A 27,153-nucleotide genomic window follows, 5' to 3' on the forward strand; every position below is an offset into this window, starting at 1 on the left:
TGATAAAAGAAAGAAGCTGAACTCAGAAACTTGAGTTTAGGTCACTTCAGCATGTGGGTCATTTGACTAATTTCATTTTACTAGAACATTGGGAGAGGATGAGAAAAAAAAAATAAAAATAAAAAATAAAAATCACATGCTTCCTCCATTTCATAAATATCTTTAATTTGCACTCCGAAAATGTATTTTGTTAGCGTTTAATCACTTATATACTACGTATTTAACTATTTCTAAATTGAAAATTTTAAAAATTTATATTAAGATGAATTTAACAAAATTTAAGTTGAATTTAGCAGCTGTAAAAAAGGTATGTAATGTTTGTACAATTAGGTCAAAATGACCCAATATGACCTAATAACATTTGATTATATGTATCCTCCGTTTAAAATTAATTGTTCTCTTATTATGTACTCCGTAGTAAACAATTACGGAGTATTATTGCCAAAGTTTTTGAACTTTGACTATGAAAAATCAAAATACGGCAAGTAATTTGAGACGGAAATAATACTAATCCCAAAAAAAAAAAAAAAAATTGAAAATCACGCGCAATAGAAGTCGAGTAGTGGGAAGTGAGTGAAGAAGAAAGAATTTGATTCTATCAATAAGCTGAGAGAAGTTTGGTGCCACAAACACCATCATTACTCACTAGCTTCGAGAGCTCATATGGTTCAGCTTCAACCTCCGTCCACCTCCTAATCATGGCGGTTTCACTCAATTCCGTCGTCTCCTTTAATTCTGTAAGTTTTCTCTTTTCTGAAAACTTTTTTGAGTAATTTGTTCTTTGATTAATAATCTTGAAGAAAGGTTTCTTTTTTATAAATCTCATTCTTTTGCTAGTTTGGTAAATTGTTGTATAAATTTTGCGTATGTCTGGATATCTAATGTAGCTTTTTTTCAAATTATGGTTTATTGAGATTTTGAACTATTAGTAAATGCACAAAAAAAATTATGTGATGAGAATTCTTACATTTCCTTACCCTTAATTTTTGTATGTTGTTGGATAAGGTAAAGTGTTATGAGTCCTAATTGGATTGATAGACCTTAAATACATACTATAAAAGGTTAATGATAATTGATAGACTTATAATCTAATCAAGCTATTGCAAATTTGATTTACTTTCCAAGCATGATAGTGAAAATTTTATTATATGCACCAAGGAGCGTTCTCAACTTGTGTATTCGATAAACGGAACATCGTTTATGAATTGTTGTCACATTAGTTGGGAGTGTGTGCTCTAGGATGCCATGTACCTAATAGGAGCCATTACTTGTGGTTGAAATAAGTGAATTCTTCTAGGGTTGAAGGTTGATCCATCGGTCCATCCGTTTTTTTGCTGGTCATTGGTTTGTTTCATTGCCCTTTTGTGATGAAGATCTTTGTTACTCGGACTCTTTCATTTACCTCACGTGTCCGTGTCGACACGACTCGTGTCGGACACCGACGCCGACACTTGGACACTTCATTTTTAACTAAAAACACAATTTTTTTCAAGAAAATGGGCGAGTCCGACACTTGGACACCCGTGTCTAATTGGACACTTCATCCGAGTCCAAGTAACATAGATGAAGATATACTTCTTCAAGCTTTAAGTGCAGCTAATAGAATTAGAGAATTGGAAGCTAGATCAATTCTGGAATTATTTTTCATACACTTCAGTCATGTAGCATGTTAAGTTATTGCGCCTTTTCAACTGGCCATGGAGTGATCACCTGAGCCTGGATTATTGGGTAGTTTTTATGGAACGTAGTGCTGGATGGCTGGAAGGTCATCATTTCGAGAGTTCCAAACGTTGGATGGATTTTATGATGTATTCTCTCCTAGATTGCTTAAGCTTTGTGTTTGGATTCACTTAGTGAACTGTCCTCGTTCTATGATATTGCATCCTTCTACCTTCGGCTTGCCATATTAAAGGCTTATATCAAAGTATGATGACAGACACAGACACTCTTTATGATCCCTTGAGATTTTACTTTAGACATCAACATTATGTGATAGTCTCTAGTCGCACTATTTTGTAGTCACTATCACAACAATCACACTACTTATATTAGTTCGGTTTCAACCCTGAAACTAAGCTATAAAGAATCATATATTTTGTAATTGCTATTGTCTTTAATTTCCCTCTATTGGATGCACTAGTTTCAACTGCTCAAAGACTCCCTACACTTAGTGTGACTGTGTGGTCTCACTGTCTGTTTCAGGACTTTTGTCTTCAGGATATATGTTTACTCTACTGTCAAAGTGAGTTTATCCGTAGCTCCTTGTACCAATTGTCCTAAAAAGATCTTTAATGGCAAATTCCAAATATATTATTATCCTGCTTCTTCATCAAAGTTGATTTATGACCTTCTGAGCCTCGACTTTCAATTTTCAATGAGACTAAAGTTCCTTGATTTGATTTATGAACTTGGTGATGTGAAATAAAATCTACACGGTCTGTGCTTCTAAGCAAAAGGCCAAAAACTTCCATGCATTTATTTTATGCATTGTTCTGCAAATTCATGTTCTATGTTTATTTTGGTCACATTGCATAAGAGGTAAATCTACATTGCATAAGAGGTAAATCTCAGAAACACAGAACACTTCATGTCCTTAGTTGCAATTTAGTATTGCTAAACTTTAGCATAACAGGAAGAGAGATCAACACTTTAGGTTATAGGATGTTATCGGATGAATGCGTCAATTGCATGTTCTGGTAATCCTGCCTATATTGTTGTGGGAGTAGACTTTAAAAAGTTAACCACCTTATCTGATGGCCTGCGAAACTTTTGGATGTAGTTTTAATCATGATAATTTCTGATGTTCTTTTCTCAATCAACTATGCAGGTCTCTGGATCCTCCATTAGATATCCTGTTCCGAAAATTGGCCATGTTTCAGCTCCCTTTTCCCTTATCAAATCAAGGCAAACCATAAGTTTAAACAGAAGACACCTACATCTATCAGTTGCAGAGAGTGACCGTATAGTTACAGATCGCGGTGAGAGTTCAAATCCTGAAGATTCTTCTCCTAATCCTGCTCAATCAGAAATAAGTGTTGCGGATGACTCAAAACAGGAAAACAAGATACCCTCATCTGCTGATGTGCAATCAATACAGAAGAAAACACCACTAACTGCAAGAGAAAGACTAAGGGCGGCAAGGGTTCTGAGCCGTTATTCAGATTCCAAGCCTGCTAAATCAGAAATTGGGCGCAGTGTATTGGATGCTTTGAGAGAGAGTGAGAAAGGAAAGAAGGGTCTTCCACAAGCCCCTACTAACCTGTTTGATGACAGTAAGCGGGGAATGCCTAAGGCAGGCCTGACGTTCGACTTTCCTGGAGGTCTCGATTTGTTTCTGATTGCCTTCTCTTTTGTTTTTATCAGCTCAGTTATGTTTGCAACCACATACATTGTTTGGAAAGTCGGCGCTATACATTACAATGAATTCTGATACACTATAATCGCCATCAAGGAGTATTACTTCGGTAATCTTTTATTGTATACTGAGAATGCAGAAATCATAGTTAAATGAGGCTCTTTACTACTGTATTTAGGTACTGAATACATACAGATGTATATGATTCTACAATGCTTTAAGTAGAACTCGAAACCAACTAGTACTTCTCGCTTGCTAGGCTTCATTTGCACATATCAATCAGATTGGCTAACAACTGATTCAAATAGACTAAGCCAAAAATTGCTAGGTTGAGGAAGAGAGAATTAACATATTATGTGTAAGATAGATTATCCAGAAGAGAGATGCTCAACTTCCTTAAAATATCGATGGCATGGGATCACTAGGTCCGAGAGTAACATCATCTATCCTCATCAAATTTCTATTAAATTGACGATCAAGCATGGATATCAACTAACTTAAGTGTTTACTCCATATATAAAATCTTAAAAGATGATACCCCATATCTAATAATTAAATTATGTGGTGCCATTTTATATTAATCACAAAATAAAAATTGAGTGGATGAACCAATCAAGTGTTTGTTGAATGGTACAGGAACACATTCTTGCAATAATCTTATGATACAATGATATCCCTATTTCCTCTATTATTCAGTAGCTCCTTTTTACTCCCTGAGGCCAACTAATTTAGCACCATATTACTGTATAAAAATGAGCAATCAAGGACCTGCTCTCTGCCGACAATATGGACTTTAAATTTTCTACAAGTGTCCTTTCAATTATGATAAAAGAAATTGTCAGAACAAATACATAATTATTTGGCCTAAGCTAGCTAGTCTAACAGAGATTGAGCACTAAAGAGCAAGAGGGTTTTATAACTTGTCTATTTCACCTCTTCATTTGCCTCTATGACCCATCATTTTTCATCACCAATTAAGACCATTTAATTGTGCTAAAATTTATTGATACTTTGGGCCTTTGGCTCAAAACCAAAACCAATAAAAAAAAAAATAAAAAAAAAAATAAAAAAAATAAAAAAAAATTGTTGTTTGGTTTTGGAATACAAAAAAGTTTGCAAGTTTAACTTTAACCTTCATTTTAGATAAAAGTTTTCTTGAAAAATATTCATGAACATGATACAAGGCAGATGACATTGCACATCAAACACAATTTTAAACCCAACTTTTTTAATTTCTGATGTTAGATGAACTACTCAACATTTTAATCCGTTTAAGACCAGCTGTGTTAATTAAGGAATAAAGACATTTTGAAAAATCGAGAGAAATTAATTGCAACAATACATGTATGTCTTTTCAATTTGTGTTTTGGTAGATATTATATATTTCAATGTTGCACTGCTTCAATTACATGCATGGTGCATTCATTCACAAGTCACAAGATAGACTAGCTCACAACTATATTGTCCTCCTAATTCAGTTTTCATTTATATTAAACAGTATAAAATTGGACATAAATAGTGTACAAATTAGATTAAGAATTATCATTTTCATGTACGCCAATCATTGAGATCAAGGACAAGTAAAGTGAGTAATTTGCATGTCCTCTGCCTTGCATGTGTCTTATTAGATAACTTCATTGTGTATTTCTTGTAATATTTGCATTCATCTATCTCGATCGATCTTACTTGTCAATAATTTAATGTGTACTTCTATATTACACGGTTTAGGTCTCTTTACAAACTTAGAATATGTCTTCACATGAAAGATTGGAAGCACCTCATTAATCTTCTTTCAACCTGAGCTCATTTCTCCTTTGCAATAATTGAAATGGGGTAGGATTTACTGAGAAAAAAATCTCACTCCATTATTATTATATTCGAGGTCCTAATTCCTAACCAATTATAATTCGATACGTAGATACAAAATTTGTAACGTAGTCAATGAATTGCAAACCCTTGAATTTAACAATGTCATGAAAAGTTCTACATAGCCTTGTTGAATTACATGCTTCATGAAATCTAGTTTGTGGTCAATTTGTCAATAGTAGTAGGTATTCGATCACTTTATCGTTATACTCTCCATCTCATGGAATTTTCAGCTAAGCCTAGTGTATGACGAGACCAGAAAGTCTGGACTCCATTTTAATCGACTTATTTTGCCTGAACTTATTCAAAATTGTTTTTATTATACCAAAACTTAAAAAAAATTGTCGAATTTGAAGCTATCCCTAAAAATCTAATACATTATCATGTAATCTATATATTGGAGTATTGGATGGACCGACCAACATAAGAATTCAATCAAATGTTTGTATGAAATTTTTGCATGACACCAAATTCATATTAAGTGTTTAACCTTTATTCCCGCCCACAATTGTAAGAGCAATAAGATTAGCAAGTTGACACATAAAAAGACAAAACATCACATAGGATGCGTTGCCAATCAGAGTAACACTGTAACTTTGATGAACATCTAAAATCTGAGTAGATAAGTATGCATAAATTTTGTGGGCTCATTTTTGCTTTGTTTTCTTTTTTTTGTGGGGTGACGATCCGATTGTTTGTCCTCACTTCCTATCTATTCATATTTGTAATATCACCAAAGACATCTCCTATGTTGATTTGTGATGCTGGTGCTTTCAAATCCAACATCTTTGATTATGTTACATCCTAATTAAGATGGTTTGTTTAATAATGAGACGGTCTAATCGAATGTTTAGAGATATTATAATAGATTCAAAAAGACAAATTGAATCTATAAACTGTAACTTAAATTTACATGATTCACTAACTATGCCTTAGCTACCTCCATAGTGTATTAGATATATCAAATATTATTGAATGTAGGAGGAAATTCTTACAAATCTTTAGTACTACATCCGTTAATTATTATGTGCAACTTTGGAATATTTTATATCTCACAAATAATACCCAAAACTGCACGTAATAATTAACGGAGGTAGTAGTACATATCAATAAATTGGGCAACAATGTTAATACTACGTAATGAAGAGGTGCATAAACAAATTAAACTAAGTTTGAACAGATAATTGTAGCTCAAGAGATAAGATTTTTTATGTATATTTCACATATATACCCCGTGTACTATTCAAATGAATACACTCTTTTTTTTACAAGAGTAGAGTGAGTTTGGACTACAAGAAATGATGTTTATTGGTGATGAACTAAAGATTACAAGAGTAGAGTGAGTTTGGACTACAAGAAATGATGTTTATTGGTGATGAACTAAAGATAATACTTTGTATTAGATACATATTCATTCATTGTTGGTAAGGTTTTGTTCATTTCAGTTAACTTGATGTTTTATTTGAAATCAAATAACTCATATGCATGGGTTGTAATTAGTAAAATATACGGAATCCTTTTTTTTTCATGAGAAAAAAAAAATTAAAAAAATTGAAGCATTAGAAAAGTTTGTTTCATGTGCAAGAAAATACTCTATAACTAAAGCTCTTGATTGGATCAAATCTTATCCCTTTATTAATTAGAACCAAATAATGTTGTCCTCATTTAACTTATGAAACAAATCTTTCACACTTTGAAAGTAAATTAATTGTTTGATTACTACCAAGCTAACCATGGGCCAATATAGTGGAGAGTGACAAAGTCCAATTTAGTTACATTCACAAAATACATAGAGAGATTTCAAAAATCTGCTATTTTGTATTCAATGATGTAAGATATACTTATATCTATCAATCCTAGAAAGATTTTCATTGGACTAGTTTAGTAGGAATACTCCAAAAGGCAAATTAGCTTAGGCATAGACAAAATATGGCCCCCAATCACTAACAAAGAAGCATGATCACAAATTGGCAAAATTTTAGAATAGTACACCAATTAAGTAAAAGTAATCCAACTATATTTATCTACCTATTATTATGTGGTCCAAAATCATCAATTATTTGTCATTTTAGTCGATAATAAATTGATAAATCTAATACACCACGGATTTTGAGTGGAATATAGAAATTTTGACAAAATATTATTCTCGTCACTTTATGGATAATTTATAATTTGTTCAGAGCCATATATGACATGGAAATCTCGAATCACTTAAGAATAAAGTTTTCAACAGAGTAGATGACTATATATATATATGTAGACTTTAGACCAAGCAAAAAGAAAATCCTTTTTTTTTTTATAAGTCATATGTAATCTTCATATATATATATATATATATATATATATATACACATACATATATATTCTCACAAAAAGGTTTTATAAAATGGCCCAAAATAGCTTTAGCTATCCTAGATTACCAGAAGAGGAAACTATCAGTCATAATCATTTTCATGGTACTACTGCAACAAGAAGCATGCAGTTTTTACAAGAATTACCTACAAATTATGGCTTTGAATTTGAAGGAAATGCAGAATTAGAAGATAAAACTGCTGCTAATTCCTCCCATAATCACAGGCAAGCTGAGAAGCGCCGTCGCGATCGGATTAATGGGCAGCTTGCTAGGCTTAGAAGGCTTGTACCCAAGTCAGATAAGGTATGTAATAATTAATTAAGCCTCCTTAATCTAGATTTTATTAACATAATAATGTACTGTTTGTTACATATATGTTTAAGTTTGTTTAAACACATTGTATATTTGTATGTATAAGAGATGATATATAAAGCAATGATCATTATCATCAGCAAATGTTATTAAACATCAATAGTTTTAATTTGGCCTAATTGATATAAAATTTAATAGTGTCCATAAAATAGTTTTTTTACTTAATTTGATGATTTCATCTTGGTGCAAGATCGTGACTTTTCATATTTTGGAAAATGTTTTAGGCCCCAATGAAAGAATTGTTATTATAGTCCTAACTTCCAACCATTCAACTAATTTATCATTATCTTTTAATTTGTCATCGAATCAGGCCCTCTTACATGTTAGTCCGTACAAAACAAACAAAAAAAATCACTTTGTTGGTTATGGATGACAGTATTGTGGTACTCCCTAGTTCCCTATAGCCTAAGTACTCATGTTTATCAAGTTATTAGTGGATTCTTAAATTCTTATTCCCATTGATTAGTCTAATTAGTTGAGTCATTTATGCTTGTTTTCATCATAACCTCGAGCATTAAGATATATATCAATGAAGTCAAAGTAGGTCCAAAAACTTATTAAGATGTCTAGGGAGCTAACTTAGAGCAATATCATTGCTTACATTATGTTTCATTTGAAAAATTCTCCATGTATCTTTAAAGGTGCTACTTTTACAAACATAATTCACATGATTAAATTTCTAATATAAAAAAACAAAAAATATATAATTGTGTTTCACGATGTGAGCAATGATTTTGCTTCTTCATCAAATTGCTTTAAACACATTATCTACCATATAGAATAAGGGAAAATAATATAACGAGATGTTATACTTTCTAAAATTCGAATGATATTGGATAGTCTCCTTGAATTACTAAAATGCCCTTATTTTTTCAGTTATCTTATAGAAAGAATAATTGTCCATGTGTGTTACGAAATAAAGTATATATTATCACGTGCATTTAGAATTAGTTTTGCAATATTTAAAAAACATCATGAAGGTTTTCTAACTTTGTAAAACAGATGGACAAGGCAGCTCTCTTAGAAAGAGTAGTAGAGCAAGTTAAAGACCTAAAAAGAAAAGCATCAGAAATCAGCAAACTCTTTACAATACCAACAGAAATTGATGACATTACTATTGAATGTCACACAAATAATATGCAAGGAGGCTTTCCAACGATTGCTCGTAATCAGAAAGAAAATCATCCCAACAACAACAACAACAACAACAACATAATGTTTTTGAAGGCAACATTATGCTGCGAAGACCGGCCCGACTTAATCCCTGAGCTAATCCGGGCACTTAAAGACCTCAACTTGACCATAATTGGAGCTGAAATTGGTTGTTTAGGAGGAAGATTGAAAAGCATTCTATTACTTTACTATAAATTAGATAATAATGATGGTGTTTGTAATGTTAGTGCAATTAAGCAGTCTTTAATGGGTGTTTTGACTAGAATTATATCATGGTCTAGTGCTAGTACTTCAAATTTTCGTGTCACAAGTAAGAGGCAACGCTTCTTTTTTTCCTCTTAGTTAATAAATAGGTATAACATTATTGAGTATTACATTATATATAGTGGAAGTATATATGAAATAATCATGTCCTGTGAAGTCCAATGATAATGCATGCTTTTTCAAGGATATTAAACATGACTGGTTTTTATTATGGATCATGATGAAATATTTAATATACACCTAGACGTAATTTACATTAACCACAAATATATATACTTTTTTTTAAATACAATAAGGTACATACTTAATTGAAATAGTCACGTGGTACATTGTACCATGACTTAGTGCAATAGACAATATATGTATATGTCGATAATGTATATGTCGATATATGACAAAATATGTGTGGGAAAGAAGCATAAAAACATACAAACAAAATGACATGAATGTAATGTTGGAGTGTAACGAAGTTTTAGCGCGTAAAAACAGTTGTAGCAAATATTAGGAGTTGATAAGTGTTTACGGGTGAAAGATGAAGCAATGCCTCCTACATGTTTCCTTATAACGCAACCACAATTCCAATCCACAAGTTTACTGTGACTAGTTTACTCTTTACCTACCTTAATTTTTCTCATTAACCTTTGTTATACTACTAACTTTTAATACTCTACCATTATAATAATTCATGTGTTGCTTGCATTATATTACCTACCTTTAGTTAACATTTATTATTAACATGCATGCCTTATTTATTTACCTAAAACCTTTGTATTTAAATAGGTTGAGAAAATAATTTGGACTATGCAATATAAACAATTCAACATGGATAATCTAATCAGAGAATAGTTACAATTTTAGATTAAAAAATACAAAAGAGAATAATCTATCATTTATTGGACTATCCTACGAATTACGAAGTATTAAATAAATTTTAGAATGAAACTTTTTCCAATAGTTTATAGAATTAAGCTCTCCTATAACTGTCCATGGTTAAGGTTGCATTTTCCACTGCAGACCGAAAATTTCACCCGAAAATAAAAATTTAAGAAATGTTTACCATTCTCCCTAATACCCTCCGGAAGTCCAATTGGCTGGGTGGAACCGTCCAATTTGCCTTTCAACGACCAATTTACCGGTTTACAACTTGCACCGATTTCATTAACTCAAGTCTACCACAAACATATATGACAACATATAATGATCATATATGGTTCCAAGGACATAATATGACCCCGAGATGTATCCCCAAAAAATCTCAATGCTTTTCGACACCGGGCCCCGAAACATTCTAAATTTCTCAAAAAGCACATGGTTGTAGCCTTCAAATTTGGAATTTTTTTTACTTTTTTTCGCCCGGAAATAAAAATTGTCGAAATGTTTACCATGGTCCCTAATACCCTCTGGGATTCCAATTGGATTGGTGGAACCATCCTATTTGCCTTTAAACGACCAATTTACCGGTTTACAACTTGCACCGATTTTATTAACTTAAGCCTACCACTAACAATTATGACAACATATAATTATTATTTATGGTTCCAAACGGCATTACATGATCTCGAGATTTATCCCCTAAAATCTCATTTCTTTTCAGCACCAGCCACCAGGCCCCGAACCCTTCTAAATTTCTCAAAAAGCATGGATATTAGCCTTCAATTTTGGAATTTTTTGACTTTTTTTCGCCCGGAATATAAATTGCCGAAATGTTTACCATGGTCCATTTTACCCTCCGAGAGTCCAATTGGGTGGGTGGAACCATCCAATTTGCCTTTAAACGACCAATTTTTCGGTTTACAACTTGCAACGATTTCATTAACTCAACCTTACCATGAACATCCCCTTCAAAAAAAAAAAAAAAAAAAAACCTTACCATGAACATTTATGACAACAAATAATGATTACATATGGTTCCAAACGACATTATATGACCCCGAGATTTATTCACTATAATTTCAAGACTTTTAGACACCGGACTCTGAAGACTCCAAAATTTCTCAAATAGGTGGATAATAGCCTTCAATTTTGAAATTTTTAGACCTTTTTTCGCCTGAAAAAAAAATTGCCAAAATGTTTACCATGGTCCCTAATATCCTCCGGGAGTCCAAGTGGGTGGGTGTAACCATCCAATTTGCCTTTAAACGACCAATTTACCGGCTTACAAATTGCACCGTTTTCATTAAATCAAGCCTACCACGATCATTTATGACAGCATATAATGATCATATATGGTTTCAAACAACATTAATTATATGACCCCGAGATTTATCCCCTAAAATTTTAAGGTTTTTCACATCGGGCCTCGAAACCTCCAAAATTGCTCAAAAAGCGTGGATCCCTAATATGCTGTCATAAATGAAAATTGCCGAAATAAAAATTTTGGAATTTTTTGACTTTTTTCGCCCAAAAATAAAAATTGCCGAAATATTTACCATGATCCCTAATACCCTCTAAGAGTTCAATTGGATAGGTGGAACCATCCAATTTGCCTTTAAACGGTCAATTTACCGATTTATAACTTTCACCGATTTCATTAAATCAAGCCTAGGCCACGAACATTTATGACAATATATAATGATTACATATGGTTCCAAACAAAATTATATGACCCCGAGATGTATCTCCTAAAATATCAAGTCTTTTCGACACCGGGCCCTGAAACCTACAAAATTTCTCAAAAAACGTGGATAACCCGACCTGATTGTAACCTGCAAATTATTAACTAAAACATAACATGACTTATATCCGAGAATGACCCAACCTGATTATAACCAGCAAATTATTGACTTGATCCGAACCTGACTTGAACCCGAGAATGACCCGACCTGATTATAATCCGCAAATTATTAACTTGAACCGAACCCGACTCAAACCCGAGATTGACCCGACCTGATTCTAACCCGCAAATTATTGATTTGAATCGAACTCGAGAATTACCCTAACCCGTTTTTAACCCGTGAAAACTCGAATTAAACCTGACTTATTGTTCACCCGACCCGAATGTAACCCAACCTGTTATTTACCCGACCCAATTCGATAAGAAGTATGACCCGACGTGACCCGACTTGACCCAACTCAAGCATGACCTAACCCAAACCGGACCTGCATAGGTTATGGAATAAATCCGAGTTGACCTGACTCACTCTTATCCGACCCAAATCTGCCTGTTTATCCGAATGGACAACTCTAACTACAGTACACATAATAAGTAAGTGTCACAAATTGTATATATGAACAGAAAGGCAGAAATTTACTCAACAAAATGTAAAATTTTATGCCAAGATTTTATAATAAAAATAATTTAAGTAAATCATCTAGAAGAAATAATATCTCCACAGTAAATCTGCATCAACCTTACAAACAAGATCACAAAATATACGTAGCATTTATGGATTTATGATATGTATGATTCGTATATTTGACTTCAAACATTTGATTTGGTCCAACACTTCTGTTAGATACGTAGGATTGGAACTTGTAACAGAATATAACAACGTAACCACTAATCTATCAAACGTTGTAAGTTTAAGAGTATTAATCACATCAGAAATAAAATGTAGACTTACAAATCAACAATTTTCCTCTTAACTGATTCTAATCTACAATTTTGTTATACCAACCTTTTTAGACTTAAATTAAAAGGACAGCTATAATCTACCCTTAAATAGTCATCACACAACACCAATGTCCAATGCAACTTCACAATACGCCTCATAAACAACGTGTCTTTTACTCCATATTCAGCCTCAACGCTTAATCATCTCAAATCACATAAAAGTCACGATCTTACAAAGTTGACTAAAATGTCGTAAACGTTTGCGACATTCTTAAAAAGAAGAAAGAAAGAGAGAGAAATACTTCCCAACTGCCATAGTTTCGGAGTTTGGTGAAAACAGTCGTTGAATAACGTAAATTAGTAAATAAAATTAAAAAGATAAAATAGCTTAACTAACCCATAAAATTTGCCGTTAATGCAAAAAATTAAAATCAGTTACACCAAAAAAATTGTAACCTCCCACACCAGCAGCAAGGCAGTTATAACTTCCTCCTTCTCTCTCCTCAATATAAACCTCTTTCTCATCCATTTTTTCTTCTTCATTAAAAAAAAAATTAAATTAACAAAAACCTCCATAAAATTTGAGAGTTTCAGAAAAATCTTCAAGCAATGGGAACACAGAACGACGTCGTAAAGGATCGGGTGAAGGGATCATGGACCCCACAAGAGGATGCAACGTTGAAAAGGCTAGTGGATCAACATGGGCCGAGGAATTGGACTTTGATAAGCGAAGGAATTCCAGGGAGGTCCGGTAAATCATGCAGGCTAAGGTGGTGTAATCAGCTAAGCCCAGATGTTCAACACCGGGCTTTCAGCCCAACAGAGGATGAGATTATAGTCCAGGCCCATAAGGCCCACGGTAATAGATGGGCCACAATCGCTAAGCTTCTTCCTGGGCGTACGGATAATGCGATTAAGAATCATTGGAATAGTACACTTAGGAGGAAACGGGACCCACAAGTGGGGGCCGAGTCGACCGAGTCGAAACGGCAGCGAGTTGAGGTGGCGGTTTCGAGTGAGTCTGAATCGGGGGTGGTTAAGAAGGAGGTGAGTTCTGGTGTGGTGTCGGAGCAGGAAGAGGATGGTGGGGTTGAGACGGTTTTGACGCTTTTGCCACCTGGGAAGGTTATGGATGTGCCACGTGGAGGAGAGAGAGAAGGGGAGGATCAGATGAGGAAGGGTGATGATGAGGGTGAGATTAAGAAATTGATGAGATGTACGGTGGGGAGAGATGACACGTGTTTGATTAATGTGATGCAGAATATGATTGCAGCGGAGGTTAAGAGTTATATTGATCGTCTTGTTCTTCAGCCCAAAAGTGGTGATGAGAATGGGCCTAAATCGGATTCAGCCCGTCATAGTAAATAATAGAAGAGAACGTAAAGAATCTTCTGTTTCAGGGATAAGTGAAGTAATTATAAATAAGAGTTGGTTGTTTATCCTCCATATTGGTAAAGAAATGAAAAGTACCAGTAGGGAATAAATTCGATGTACATTTGTGTAATTAATAGAGTAATATTCCTAAGTCCTAACTTTGCCTAATGATCTGTTTTTGCGAAAGGTTAAACATGGCATTCTGAGTAATCAAGCTTATCCGTAATTTACAGTTTTTTTAAAAAGTTTTGGTTGCATCAATTACCCCCTTGATAAAATTAGCGCCAACAGGTACTCATTAGATACGCTATTTATACTTCATGCACAACGCTACTAACTAAAATGCAAACAACGTTTGTGTACCAACTCTCTCTTATGAAAAGGTCTGCTTGGGTTAAGGAACAATCGTGCATATCTTTGACAGTTTTTGAACTCAGTGAAATTAGAGGGATAGGCAGCTGAAAACATATAAGATATGAAGTTTTGAATTGTTGCCACTTGATAATAATATAGTTTTATGATGATGGGTTGATAGTAAATTCACACAAGAGTATACATTAACGACTCTTCAAGGAGAAAAAGATAAACCTACACCAATATCAAAATCAGCAAAGTCTATCGAGCAAAAGTGAGAGATTTTCACACCAGTCATGACAATGTGACTTGTACAAGTAATTCCAACTTGATCACCAAAAAAAATAATAAGAATGACATGAATTATGTATTCATCGAATCATAATCACTGGACTACAAGTCTACAATAGAAAATAAAATAACGGTAGCATCAAAAGAGCTTCCCATACCAGTATACCACTACCTAAAAAAAATACAGGTACAAATCATACGCAAGGGAGCAATGTTTACAAGTCCCCAGCACCAAACAACCTCCAAATTCATCATCACTCTTACTTACATGGCTATAAATTACACGCAAAGGAAAGCAATGTTTAAAAGACGAGCACAGGATAACCTTCCCAATTCATAATAGTATTATTAGTAAACCATAGGCTACAAAATTTCCATTCGAATAACATTGGTCATCTAATTGTTGCCACAAATCATTTCACCCATCATCAAACAAACCATGATAATTACAGTAGTAGACAATTTAAGATCAAGGCATCAAAATGTTCCAAACAAGTAACACAATTTCTTCATTGTATTTGGGAAAATTACTTTACTAATCATTCCAGCAATTTCGACAGCTATGAATTTATCTTCATACAAAAGCATCCAAAATTAAAATTCGTTCTTAATCTTCAATTACTTCTGCATTTATCCTCAACAACATAGATCCAGCAATAATATTAATGAAATGCAAACAATATATATTGAATTCAGTGAAGCAGAAAGATAAGAAGACTAAAGAGATTCAGGAAAAAAGGTAGAAAAAACTCTGAGTTACATTACTCCAAAATTCATGTTTATCAAAATGTATCAATTACATGACACGAAAAAACTTAGTACCTAAATCACTTCGATTGCCATAGAAACAGCTAATCGATCGACGAACTAAGATTTAACAAAACGAAACAAAATTAAAAACTAAAGGAGTAACCATGAAAGCTGTAGATCCTCTTCTACTTAGATCTCTGTCTCATCTTTCGGCGCTTCCTCTTCAATCTCCTCATACGCTTCTTCTTCCACTGCAAAAATCAATCAAATCAACAAGTCGAACATTAACAGTGGCGGAAAAACATTATTTCGATTGAAACAAACAAATCAATGAATTTAGGGAAGAAACTTAAGTAAATCGATGAATTAATGAAGAAATTCAAACTACCTTGGCCCTCATGATGAAAGGATAAAGAAAGTCGGCAACCTCAAAACCCTAATCGACGGATGTAGCAGCCGATGAGAGAAAAAGGGGAGTCACAGTTAGGAAAGGAAAGGATGAGGGTTTTGGGATAATATATAGTGAAACCCTATCGAAGATTCTGCTTTTATGGGCTTTTGCTTGAGAATGGTTGGGTTTGGGCCTTATTTGTAAGTTTTGGGCTGAATTACAAGTTTACTATTCTGAATCGTTCTTTTATTTAATAAGGAAATGGGTATGTCATGTATCCATTTGTGGAGTTGTGGACGTTCTGGTGCATCCAAGACTCCAATATAGGTGCACCTAATAATCAAGACTTAGGGTTTGTTCTCTTCCGTTGAAATTCAGATCAGTTCAGTTCAGTTCAGTTCTTAATTTACGTCTAATGATATTGCTAATGATATAAAGCCAAACTTCATTCTTTTAAGCTCTTGTTACAACGACAACAACAACAACAATAATAATAATAATAACAATAATAATAATAATAATAATAATAATAATAATAATAATAATTGAAATAATAATACTATAATAATAATCAATAAATAATAATAATAATCATCAATAAATAATAGTAATAATAATAATAATAACAATGATAATAATAATCAATAAATAATAATAATAATAATAATAATAATAATCAAAATTAATAATAATAATAATAATAATAATAATAATAATAATAATAATAATATTAATAATATGTACATTTGTATATACACACATGTATAGTAATAAATAATCAAAGATCACTAATCCGTAGTTAGAAATCACTAATTAATAAGTTAAGTTCAGCTCAGTTCAGTTCAGTCAATCGAAACAGGCCCTTAATAATATATTTTGTGCTTAATTTATGACTCTTGTTCATTTGAACTATGTTAAAAAAATAATATAATAATAAAATTATTTGTAACATGTTAGATTATAATAAGTGCGAGTGTGTATGCAAGAACATTCTCAACAGTACAAGCATGTCTGTTATACATACTTCGTGTAACTTATGCAAATGTGAGTGATATTTGACCTCATGAATTGGATGTTAATGTACCAACTCTTCGATAATTTGACCTAATGAGTAAGTAAATTCTACTTGCAATCTTATGTATGAAATAATTCTGCAATCGTAACATTATGGAGTGAAAATTGTAGCTATGAAAATGAATGGCATAATAATTTGTTTATAGTTTTAACTTTTGGAAAAATTCACATGATTAATCCCAACTATTGATAGTCTTCCCAAATTAATCCCAACTATAGATTATTATAAAATAATCCCAACTATGAAGAGTGTCTTCCAAAAATGATCCGGTATGACTTGTAACCGGTTAAGCAGGTAAAGTTTTTTTTATATTTTTATTTTAAACATCACTCTCTCTCCTCCCCTTGCCCAGCTCCATAACCACCGGTCCACCACTCCTATTTTGCTCCCCTCCTCCACCCAGCCACCTACGTATGTGCACCATTTTTTTGCTTGCCCTTAATGGCTCAATGTCTCCTTTGCTGCTCTCTCCTCTTAATGCCATTGTTGACCACTGTCGACCTTGGCTGCGATCACGACCTTCCCATTCTTTCCTTTCGGTGGGTGGTTTGAACAAATAACCACCATTTATCGCTTTCTTTGTTAGCCACAAAACACCGCACACCATATCTACACCACTCATCAGCGTATTGCCGTATTACTACTTTTACTCAACACGCACCGATCAAGTTCAGCTCCTCTGATCCCTCATATTTCCATTGCATTTTCATTCCCTTACTTCATCTTGCCCCTAATTTCTCTCCTCTTCATTAAAAAGTAATGATTGTTGTGTTTTTTCATTTAAAATCAATGGACAAACAACAATAATTTATATAATGAAAAATCATAAACGACAATGATAGTTTATATAAGTAGTATAGATAGATTGTACAGTAGTTGTATGTTGTTGTATTGGAATTTTTCTCATTGCTGTCATGTTCATCAATCAACAATGTAAGCTCTTCTCTTTCTGTCTTCTTCCTGAACTCAATAATTTAAAAAGGACAGGGTCGATTTTTTTTTTGTAAGATATATTATTGCAGATTGTTTAAAAAAAAAAAGTATAAGCCAATCACAATATGCCACCTCATACAAACAACCGGTTTAATAAGTTAAAACAGGTCACAAATCAATTCTAGAAGACACCTCCCATAGTTGGGATTATTCTAGAATAACCCATAGTTGGGATTAATATGAGAAGACATCCAATAGTTGGGATTAATGGTATGAATTTTTCCTTAACTTTTTACATTGTGGAGTGAAAATTGTAGTTGTAAAAAGGATAGTATAATAATTGGTTTGTAGTTTATTTTTGTATATTGTGAAAGACAATGGCTTTAAGACTTTTAGTGTGATATAGATGGTGCACAAGACTACAAGTGAAAGAAAGATGACTTTTTTCTACTTATGATTGGCTTTCACCTACGTTATGAGACAATCTATCCCATTCTTACTCATAACAAAATGAGAATTTAGTTCGCATTTGTTGCTAACTATCTGAGAGACATCAAGCATTTCTCTTCCTTGCCGTGCTCATTTTCAATTGAAAATCGAGATGGTCACTAAAACATATAGAGGCTCAACACAACATGACTTACATGAGTGGTAGAACAAGGGAATATAAACTACGTTTGCAAAAAAACTGGCATGTCAAGAGTCGAGACACAATTTAAATGGCTCAATCTTTACCCCCTGCAGCCATGTCGTGCAGTTGTGCCATGAGGCATGAGCTGCTAAGCTCAACCTCTATGGCCTACCAACTTAGCCCATTGCCACCCTAAGGTAAAAGGTGCTCAAATCAGGTGCTATCTTGACAATCTAGTAGTTTTGCAGTACATGTACTTGCCAATATACACTTTACTGGAGTCTAAAATATCACTGGAAAAAACAGCATATCTAACACCTCTCCACATCTACAAATGTGATGGATTACATGGATAAGCGCTAATTGACATAAATTAGTACATTGAACATAAAATTCCCTTATTTGGTATGCAAAATTGATCTATCAGTATCACTTTTCCACAATAATGCAATTTGCAATTCTATCACCTAATAATTCTTCATAAGCTAATATCAGTAGGATCTTTTACTAATATCTCCGTCGTAATCACCCTACAAAATCGAAACCTTCTGCATTCACATCTAATATCTCTGTCGTAATCTCCCTGATACAAAATTGTAACCTTCCGCATTCACATCAACACCCGGGAACACATCTATTCACGTCAACACCTAAGAATGCATATACTTTCAAAAATACTTTCAAAAATGCACCCGAATGTAACTAGAATTCAATATAAGAAACCTTGCACTTCATTTTCAATTTCACATTGAACAAATTGGTTCAAGTATCGTACCAAAGAAACTAGCAATACAAATTATCCAAATGTGAAATGTCATGTCATAAACCTTATCCAGCCGTCCGAAGTTAGTATGATACAACAACTTTTGAGTTGGGAATTAAGTGTCTCGAGTCGTAAAATTAAGTCAATTTTCAAGAATCAATTCATAAATGTGACCCCTTTCCACTTATATACAACAAGTGGATTGTCAAGATACGGTCTTTGATCTGCATTTCAGCTTATCTATCTATCTTAGATGGGAATTTAAACAACAAAATATTAGTTGTACACCATTTTCCCATCTAATAATTCCAAATTCCCCATAACTTTTTTTTTTTTTTAGTGAAAAATATCCAGAACTTTCTTGTTCCCAATTATAATTATGCAAAAAAAAATAAAAAATAATAACAGGACTAAATAAATAAAACATTCAATATTTATATTGAGATCCCAAAATTGAGATTACAAACTACAAAGGGTTGATTTTTACAATTTAAAAGAACTGGAAAAATTTTCTGGTTCTCCATAATATACAACCAAATAATTTAATACAGTTCTGTCGTCTAAGTGACGCTGTCACACACTCAATTGATGGTACGACTGTCACACTTATTTCCATTTTACAAAATATTGAAAAAAATATATATATTAATAATCATAATAATAATTAAAAAAAGAGAAAAATTCAACAAATCCGCTGAATCACGATTATGTGATTTTTGGGTTGTTGCATCAAAATCTTCCTCTCTAATTAACCAACTAACCCACAAAAAAAAATAGAAGTGGGTAAATTTCGATCTGGTATTAAACAAATCAAAAAAAAAAAAAAAAAAATTATACAGCTAATATTACCGACGGGTCAGAAGGCGGGTCGACTCGGAGAGAGAGTCGACAAAGTGGGCAACTGGATTGAGTACAAAGCCAACGATCTACACAATCTGAGTGAAATCGATGATCACACTTAGGCAACACTTTGACTTTATCACCATCTTCGAAAACACCTAAACAAATACAACATTCCATTTCATCTTCCCTTCCAACGGATGACCGTTGGTGGAGGAGTATGGGCATGGCCTTGATGACAATCGGATCTAGACCGTGGCATACGGCCGGGTCTGCCGACGTGTGTGATGCGTGCGCTTGTGAGTTGTGGTAGTGCGCGTGGTGGGCGTGGCGAAAGCGAAAGTACCACCGCGCGTAAAGTAATAAGAGGGTGACGAGGAGGATGATGGAGAAGAGGATGAAGAGGTAAAAGAGGGTTTGGCCGTGGATTTGGAAATTGTGGTCGTCGAATTCGGAGTAATGCCAGTGGAGTAAGCGGGAGTTTTCGTCGGTTGTGAGTTGGGAGAGGTGGTTGAGGAGGCGGCGACTCGACATGGCGGCGGCGCGTGCGGTGCAGAGAGAAAGAGGGAGTAGGAGAGAGAAAGAGAGTGAGAGTTTTTTGTGTGTTTGGATTTTGAATTGACGAATTTGACTTAAGAAGAGTGTTAGTTGAAGGGGGGTTTATAGTGTAGTGAGAAAAGGGAAGGGGGAGATGTGGTGGGGGTAAAATGGGGATTGTGGCCACGTCAATGGTGGGGAAGAAAAAATAAAATATTTTTTTTTTTTTTTTTGAAAAGGTGAGAAAAATAAAATGGGAATTATGGGAATGGGGTGTTTTTTTAGGTGATTGTGATTTATGTGAATAGTGATTGATTTGGTTTGATTTGGGAAAAAGGAAATTATAATGGGGGGTATTTGGTTTTGGTTGTTGTTTTAGCTTATGGGTTAAGGCTTAAAGACAAAGTGGTATGAGTTGGTAATAAGGAAGGGAAAGGAGGAAGCAAGGGGGTGTGTTGTTAGTTAGGTCACTTAGGTGATACTTAGGTTTAAATGATTGTAAAGAAGCATTGTATTTTTCATTAATCGATTAATAACGATGAGGTATTTAGATCATATTTGATAAAAGGTATGCAACGTTTTATGGAGTGCATCTAGGCGCATAGGGCCTATGTGTTTGGCCTATGTGTTTCACAAGCACATAGGAGGGCATTTTGGGATTTTTTTTTTTTTTTTTTTTTTTTTTTTTTTTTAAATGGTGCAGTGGTACATTTAAGGTACCATTATGCATGTAGCCATGTAGTGGTACTTTTTGCCATCAAATTTTGTGCCACCGCTTTTTCTCATGTTCCCATTATTTACAAAAATACCATCTTATTTGTTTCATTGGCACATAAGCCCTATGCGTCAATACTTCTCCACGTTTTATGCATTTACCTAATTATAGAATCTAGACAGAAAAGATGAGCTTACACAAAATACGAGTATATTATGATTATACATTGAAAATAAACTCAAAGCTTTTTCACTAAATAAGTTCAAAAAATAAATTCAAAACAAAACAAAATAATATAATAGAATTTAAAATTCAAACAAAATAAATCTAATTTTGGATTGACTATGCATTACTTTGAAAGCTAATATGATACAACAAAAATAAAGAAAATATCCGCAGATTGAATCGGTCAATTTCACCACTTCTTAAACTTGTTTGGTCCAATTTGGAATCAAAGCCCTAAAAAAACCTTTACCAAGAACATGCATCTTGTAGATTTGTACTCTTGTTTGCAATTTGGCATCCCAAGTCAGCATTCTCTCTTTCAATGGTCTCACTTCTTAGGCTCGAATGGTGGCCAAAGACAAAGCTTAATTGGGACCCTTTGGCAATTTTGTTTAAAATATCGTATACTAGGCCCATTTGAATTACATTGTACATAATAATTAATTAGTAACCATGACCATTCTCTTTGTGTCAAATAAACTTCTCAAATTTGCAAATTAGTTCTATCACATCAAATGCCTTTGAAGAAATATCTCACATAAATATCTCCATAAATACTACTCCGTAAATAATCTCTCTCTCTCTCTTTTTTTTTTTTTTTTTTTTTTTTTTTGAGGATTCGTTCTTTTTTAATTGGATCCACTAAGATTAATCTATTTCCTTTAACTAAGTCATTAATTCCCATATTCTCTCATTTATACTTCTTATAACATAAAAAATTAAAAGAAGATAACTTTACGTAATTAAAAACAATTTGGATTTTATAAGATTAATGTCCCCTTCAACTGAAATGAGCTAAGCTGAAATGAATATTTTATGAGAGAAAAAAATTAGGAACTAAATTGAACTGAACTGATTGGAGCTGAACTGAACTGAAATTAAGCTGAAGTTAATAGGCCCTAAGTAAATGATCGAACAAAAATTGAGTGAATTTGTAATACCGGTAGTAGCATGCAAGCTAATTTGATTTGGTGATAAACAACTTCTAATAATACTCCACTTTTTTATTATATTCTATTTACGAGAATGGGTATATATTGAACTTATTTTATTTTATTTTATTTTTTGGTGAAAATAGACTGAAATTAGTACTGTATTAACAAGAAGAGAATGGAATGAAACTAACAAGAATGATAAAAAAAAAAAAAAAAAAAAAAAAAAAAAAAAAAAAAAGAGAGATAAATACTCAAAGTCCATAACTTCAATAAAGAGAATAGAATGGTCGAATAAGACTATAAGAGAGGATTTATAGGCAATGGTCCATGAGTCAAATAATGATAGGACAATAAGCAATATATATGTGTCCTGGACGCTTCAATGATGATCTTTTTATTTTTGTAATTTGCTTTAATTTACTTTTGTTGTCACTTTGCTGTTTGTAAGTTTCCATGACTATAATTAGCTTTTTTTCACAACAACAACAATAATAATAATAATATAAAAAATTACTATTATAGAATAATTCTTGTATTAACTTGATGAGGATAATGGATCTAAGGGCCTGTTCATATTTATTGAACTGAGCTGAACTGAACTGAACTGAACTGATTGGAGCTGAGCTGAACTGAACTGAACAGAACTAAGCTGAAATGAATATTTTATGAGAGAGGGAAATTAAGAGCTGAACTGAACTGATTGGAGCTGAACTGAACTGAACTGAACCGAACTGAAAATAAGTAAATATGAACAGGTCCTAAGGGCTACTCAATTTTGTATGAGCACCTCACTCTCAATTGAAGGTGAATATGAAACCTACAATATAAGGTTTGAAGTGTATTTAAGATAACATAATTTAGGTTTAATAACATAATTAGGCTTGAAATTTAATAAGAACTTGATAACAATAAAAAGTATAAGGACTGTAACTACACCAACCTACTAAATCAGATCATTTTCAAATCAAAATCGAATAGGAGCTACACTTTTGTATTTGACTTGTTTCAATTGATAAAAAAAACTAACAACACAACTTCTCTAATCACCATGCATTTTGTCTACTCCCATTGTTTTTTAAATTCATTTATTGTACTATCTTGATCAATCTATGAGTATATGTTACATGTTAGTACAACATTGATCTAAGTCATGCATGTACCTTAAAACCCCTTATTCCAACAACCAATGATACTCATACTACCAAAGCCATAATTTCTCTTTTCATTCTCTAATAAATTAACGTGATGTAATTATAAAATTAATTAGAAATTGTACGTCAGTTGTTATTGTCCAGTACATTTTCATTGAGGTAAAATCAATTGACAATCCAAATGAGCTTTAAAACTTGAAATGAAGTGAATCACAAGATGTGACTTTCAACAACATGACTCGGTTAACTACATGATCATTGTTGCCATAATCTTGATTAATTAACAAAGGCATTATCCTTTATAGTACAAGTAGTATTTAAAAATAATCCTCCAATCATTCCAATGTAAAACAAACAACATGTGCACAACATTTGCAAATCAACCAACAATTTCCAAGGTTGATTCCCCTTAAACTTTGGTAATAGAGGAGTATTTATATAATCACCATCACACATGCAAAACAAAAAAAAGTTACCCAAATGGACCCATAATCTTGAACAAGATATATAGTTCATCCATGCATGTGATGAAACTTTTCTAAGGCTGCATGCATGTTAAGGAAATTTGAATTCATAATGGATGATGGAAGCATTCTTGATAAAATCCCAACATGCATCCTACTAGCTAGGCTACTATCAACTCTTCAATTCTTCATGTGCAAAGGGTTCTTGATGAAAAGACTATTTAGTCATGGAGTTGATATAGACCTCTTGCTACAAAGGAGCTATTGGTCATCACTCGTATACACCAAACTCGGACTTATGGTCTGAATTCAAATCTCATCAGCTGGCTGAATCTGTAAATATACTTCCGTCCCCCACAGTGGACCCTTCACTTTAATACTAAAAGAACCACCCTTGACTCTCGCGACTAACTTTTTTGAACCTATCCATAAATACATGTATATAGTAATAAACTTTGGGAGAAGTGTGTAGATTTTGGAAGAAAAATACATCTCTTAACATTGACAAGACGAGCCTTAACAAATATTCGTAACCCTTTATATAATGCTTTAATTTGAGAATCCTTAGTGACAATTGATTCATCTTTTGTACTACTACTACTACAAGCAATGTAGCAATAGGTCGACAATACAAAAAAAACTAAAACAAAAAAGTGATAACTACATAAAGTTTTGAAGACAGCATAAGAGTAGTGGAATTAACTAGACATTTATTTGTTGCCTTCTTTTTTGACTAAAAAGACATAAACCAAACTGAATGGGAAAATATGTATTATTGGGTTGGAGAACACGTCGAATGTGGGGCTTAAAAAGAATAGTTCGTTGATGGTGCTTTCTATGACAACATTTATTTTGGAAGGAAAATTTAAAATGGTTAACTTATAGGTTAAGGAGCGAGGGTCTTCATGTATGTATTAATTTATTGGAAATGATATAGGCCAAGTATGAAATGTTATAATAAGATGTTGTAAGTGATGCAACAAGGATTAATGAAGAAACAATATTGAGCACACATAATCTTAGTGGTTCACAATCCAAAAGCATGCAATCAATAGAAAGTTTTATAAATCTTGACAAATTACATATAATAAGGGCTTAGCTTGTTTGTTTTATCATATTTGAACTTAGTTTTATTGTATTATTTTAGGACAAATAAGTTTAGAAAATTAAATTTACAACTAATAAATAACTCCACATAAAATAAGTTTTTTTTTTTTTTTTCAAAAAACATCAAAAAACATCACACACAGTTTCAGATAATTTAAGTCTAAATTTAGGGATGGAGGTACTACGAAGTACTTCGTCATATAATACTTCCAAACACAATTAAACAAAAAAAAAACAAAAAATAATAAAACACAATTAAACAAAAGAGAGAAAGGTCCCAACAATAGGCCCAGAAAATTGTACAAAGACAACAAAGTAACTCAACATACCATATACAAGTACTATATATTGATATCGGAGATAATTATTGTAAAAAAATATCGTAAACACAATATGACAGGTTGTTTATATGGGACAAATTAATTCAAGTCATATTTAAACCGATAAAGAGAGTGAGGGATAGCTCAAATGATTAGAGCTCTCCTCCCGATTTCATTTCAAGAGATCTTGGGATCGATTCTCATCTCCCGCCCTTGTGGCTCTCTAAAAACCAAAAAAAAAAAAAAATTAAACCGAAGAAATAATATAGTTTAACTAAATGTTGAGTCGACCATGAAATCGTCATTAATCACATTAATACAGTGAGTATTATTATTAAAATCATATGTAATGTTTGTACTTAGATTTCAAGGTAGTTGATTTCGATATTTATTTATTGATCAAAAAAGGACAAAAGGCAAAAAAAGTAGAAAAAAAAAATTAATGATTTTTATTGTCTTCTTGTTAGTGAGATGATCTGGAAAGGTTGAAAATCTACGTGGTTTTATAATGCTTTATTTAAAAATTAGACGATTTAGGAAAGACACGAGTCAGTGTATTATATGCAAAGGCACCTTATGGCTTCGACCTAAGATTGCTTTTGTCACATGATTTTGCTTGCGTTAAGGAAGACAATTGTGCTATACTAGCATTATATCTAACTAACCAACCTAGTTCACGCTCTAATTCAGGCTATTCTACCAATAATTGAGGTTAGTTATTAGGGACTACTTACACAATTAAACCTTTATTAGATTAATTATATTATAGCTTATATATAGACTTTAATTTTGCTCTCCATATTGTATGTTTTTTAAAGTGATTTGGACCTCAAAATGTGCTTCTTTGAATTTCATATATTGATAAATAATTGAGCTAGTGTACCACCACTTATTAGAGGGTTTGATCAATGTATTTAGACTTTTAATATTTTTGAATCAAATGAGGATATACAAAACATTTAATATTTGCAACATTTTAACTTAATTTCAGGTCAGTTCATCAGCTCAGTTCAGTTCAGTTCACTTCCAATCAATCCAGATCAATTCAGCTTCTAATTTCCTTCTCTCATAAAATATTCATTTCAACTCAGCTTAGTTCAATTCAGTTCAGCTCCAATCAGTTTATTTCAGCTCAGTTCAATAAATATGAACATATCGTTAATTTTGCTATTTTCAAATACTTGTATTCATCTGACGACTTCCACTCTATTAAGTGCATCATTGCTTTGTAAATCATAATTTCAGTACAATGATAGAATATTTTCTTAATAGATATTTTGATAAAATATATTTCTTAAATGAGATTGATCATACAGAGTATATATTAACTATTAAAACTAATATGACAACTACTAAGGCTA

The 27,153-nt window shown here is 32.9% G+C and overlaps 4 protein-coding genes and 1 long non-coding RNA gene across 6 annotated transcripts; 3 read left to right on the plus strand and 2 right to left on the minus strand.

Annotated features, from left to right (window-relative positions):
• The first annotated feature begins 555 nt into the window (after window positions 1–555).
• Window positions 556–3,528, plus strand: LOC145556711 (uncharacterized). The gene is made up of 2 exons (XM_081618365.1): window positions 556–737; window positions 2,828–3,528. Exons 1-2 carry the CDS (start codon window positions 699–701, stop codon window positions 3,428–3,430), a joined length of 642 nt encoding a protein of 213 aa, XP_081474491.1. The 5' UTR covers window positions 556–698; the 3' UTR covers window positions 3,431–3,528.
• A 3,991-nt stretch (window positions 3,529–7,519) lies between these two features.
• On the plus strand, window positions 7,520–9,493 carry LOC145556712 (transcription factor bHLH51-like). The gene is made up of 2 exons (XM_081618366.1): window positions 7,520–7,877; window positions 8,949–9,493. The coding sequence occupies exons 1-2, from the start codon at window positions 7,608–7,610 to the stop codon at window positions 9,459–9,461; spliced, it is 783 nt and encodes a 260-aa protein (XP_081474492.1). The 5' UTR covers window positions 7,520–7,607; the 3' UTR covers window positions 9,462–9,493.
• A 4,052-nt stretch (window positions 9,494–13,545) lies between these two features.
• LOC145555517 (uncharacterized) lies at window positions 13,546–14,304 on the plus strand. Its single transcript, XM_081617252.1, has one exon. The coding sequence runs from the start codon at window positions 13,546–13,548 to the stop codon at window positions 14,302–14,304; it is 759 nt and encodes a 252-aa protein (XP_081473378.1).
• Window positions 14,305–15,681: 1,377 nt separating this feature from the next.
• LOC145556713 (uncharacterized) lies at window positions 15,682–16,259 on the minus strand. Its single transcript, XR_014091918.1, has 2 exons — window positions 16,094–16,259; window positions 15,682–15,956 (listed from the first exon to the last, which is right to left on the minus strand). It is a non-coding gene; the product is annotated as an uncharacterized LOC145556713 (long non-coding RNA).
• A 2,804-nt stretch (window positions 16,260–19,063) lies between these two features.
• On the minus strand, window positions 19,064–20,973 carry LOC145556714 (RING-H2 finger protein ATL66-like). Of its 2 annotated transcripts, none has more exons than XM_081618368.1 (2): window positions 20,348–20,973; window positions 19,064–19,385 (listed from the first exon to the last, which is right to left on the minus strand). In XM_081618368.1, exons 1-2 carry the CDS (start codon window positions 20,870–20,872, stop codon window positions 19,374–19,376), a joined length of 537 nt encoding a protein of 178 aa, XP_081474494.1. In that variant the 5' UTR covers window positions 20,873–20,973; the 3' UTR covers window positions 19,064–19,373. The 2 variants fall into 2 exon arrangements, with proteins under 2 accessions (XP_081474494.1, XP_081474493.1); XM_081618367.1 differs by having other exon boundaries at window positions 19,065–19,369.
• Window positions 20,974–27,153: the final 6,180 nt, after the last annotated feature.

This window comes from Chenopodium album, chromosome 8 (genome assembly GCF_948465745.1).
Source record: "Chenopodium album chromosome 8, dcCheAlbu1.1, whole genome shotgun sequence".
Lineage (NCBI taxonomy): Eukaryota > Viridiplantae > Streptophyta > Magnoliopsida > Caryophyllales > Amaranthaceae > Chenopodium > Chenopodium album.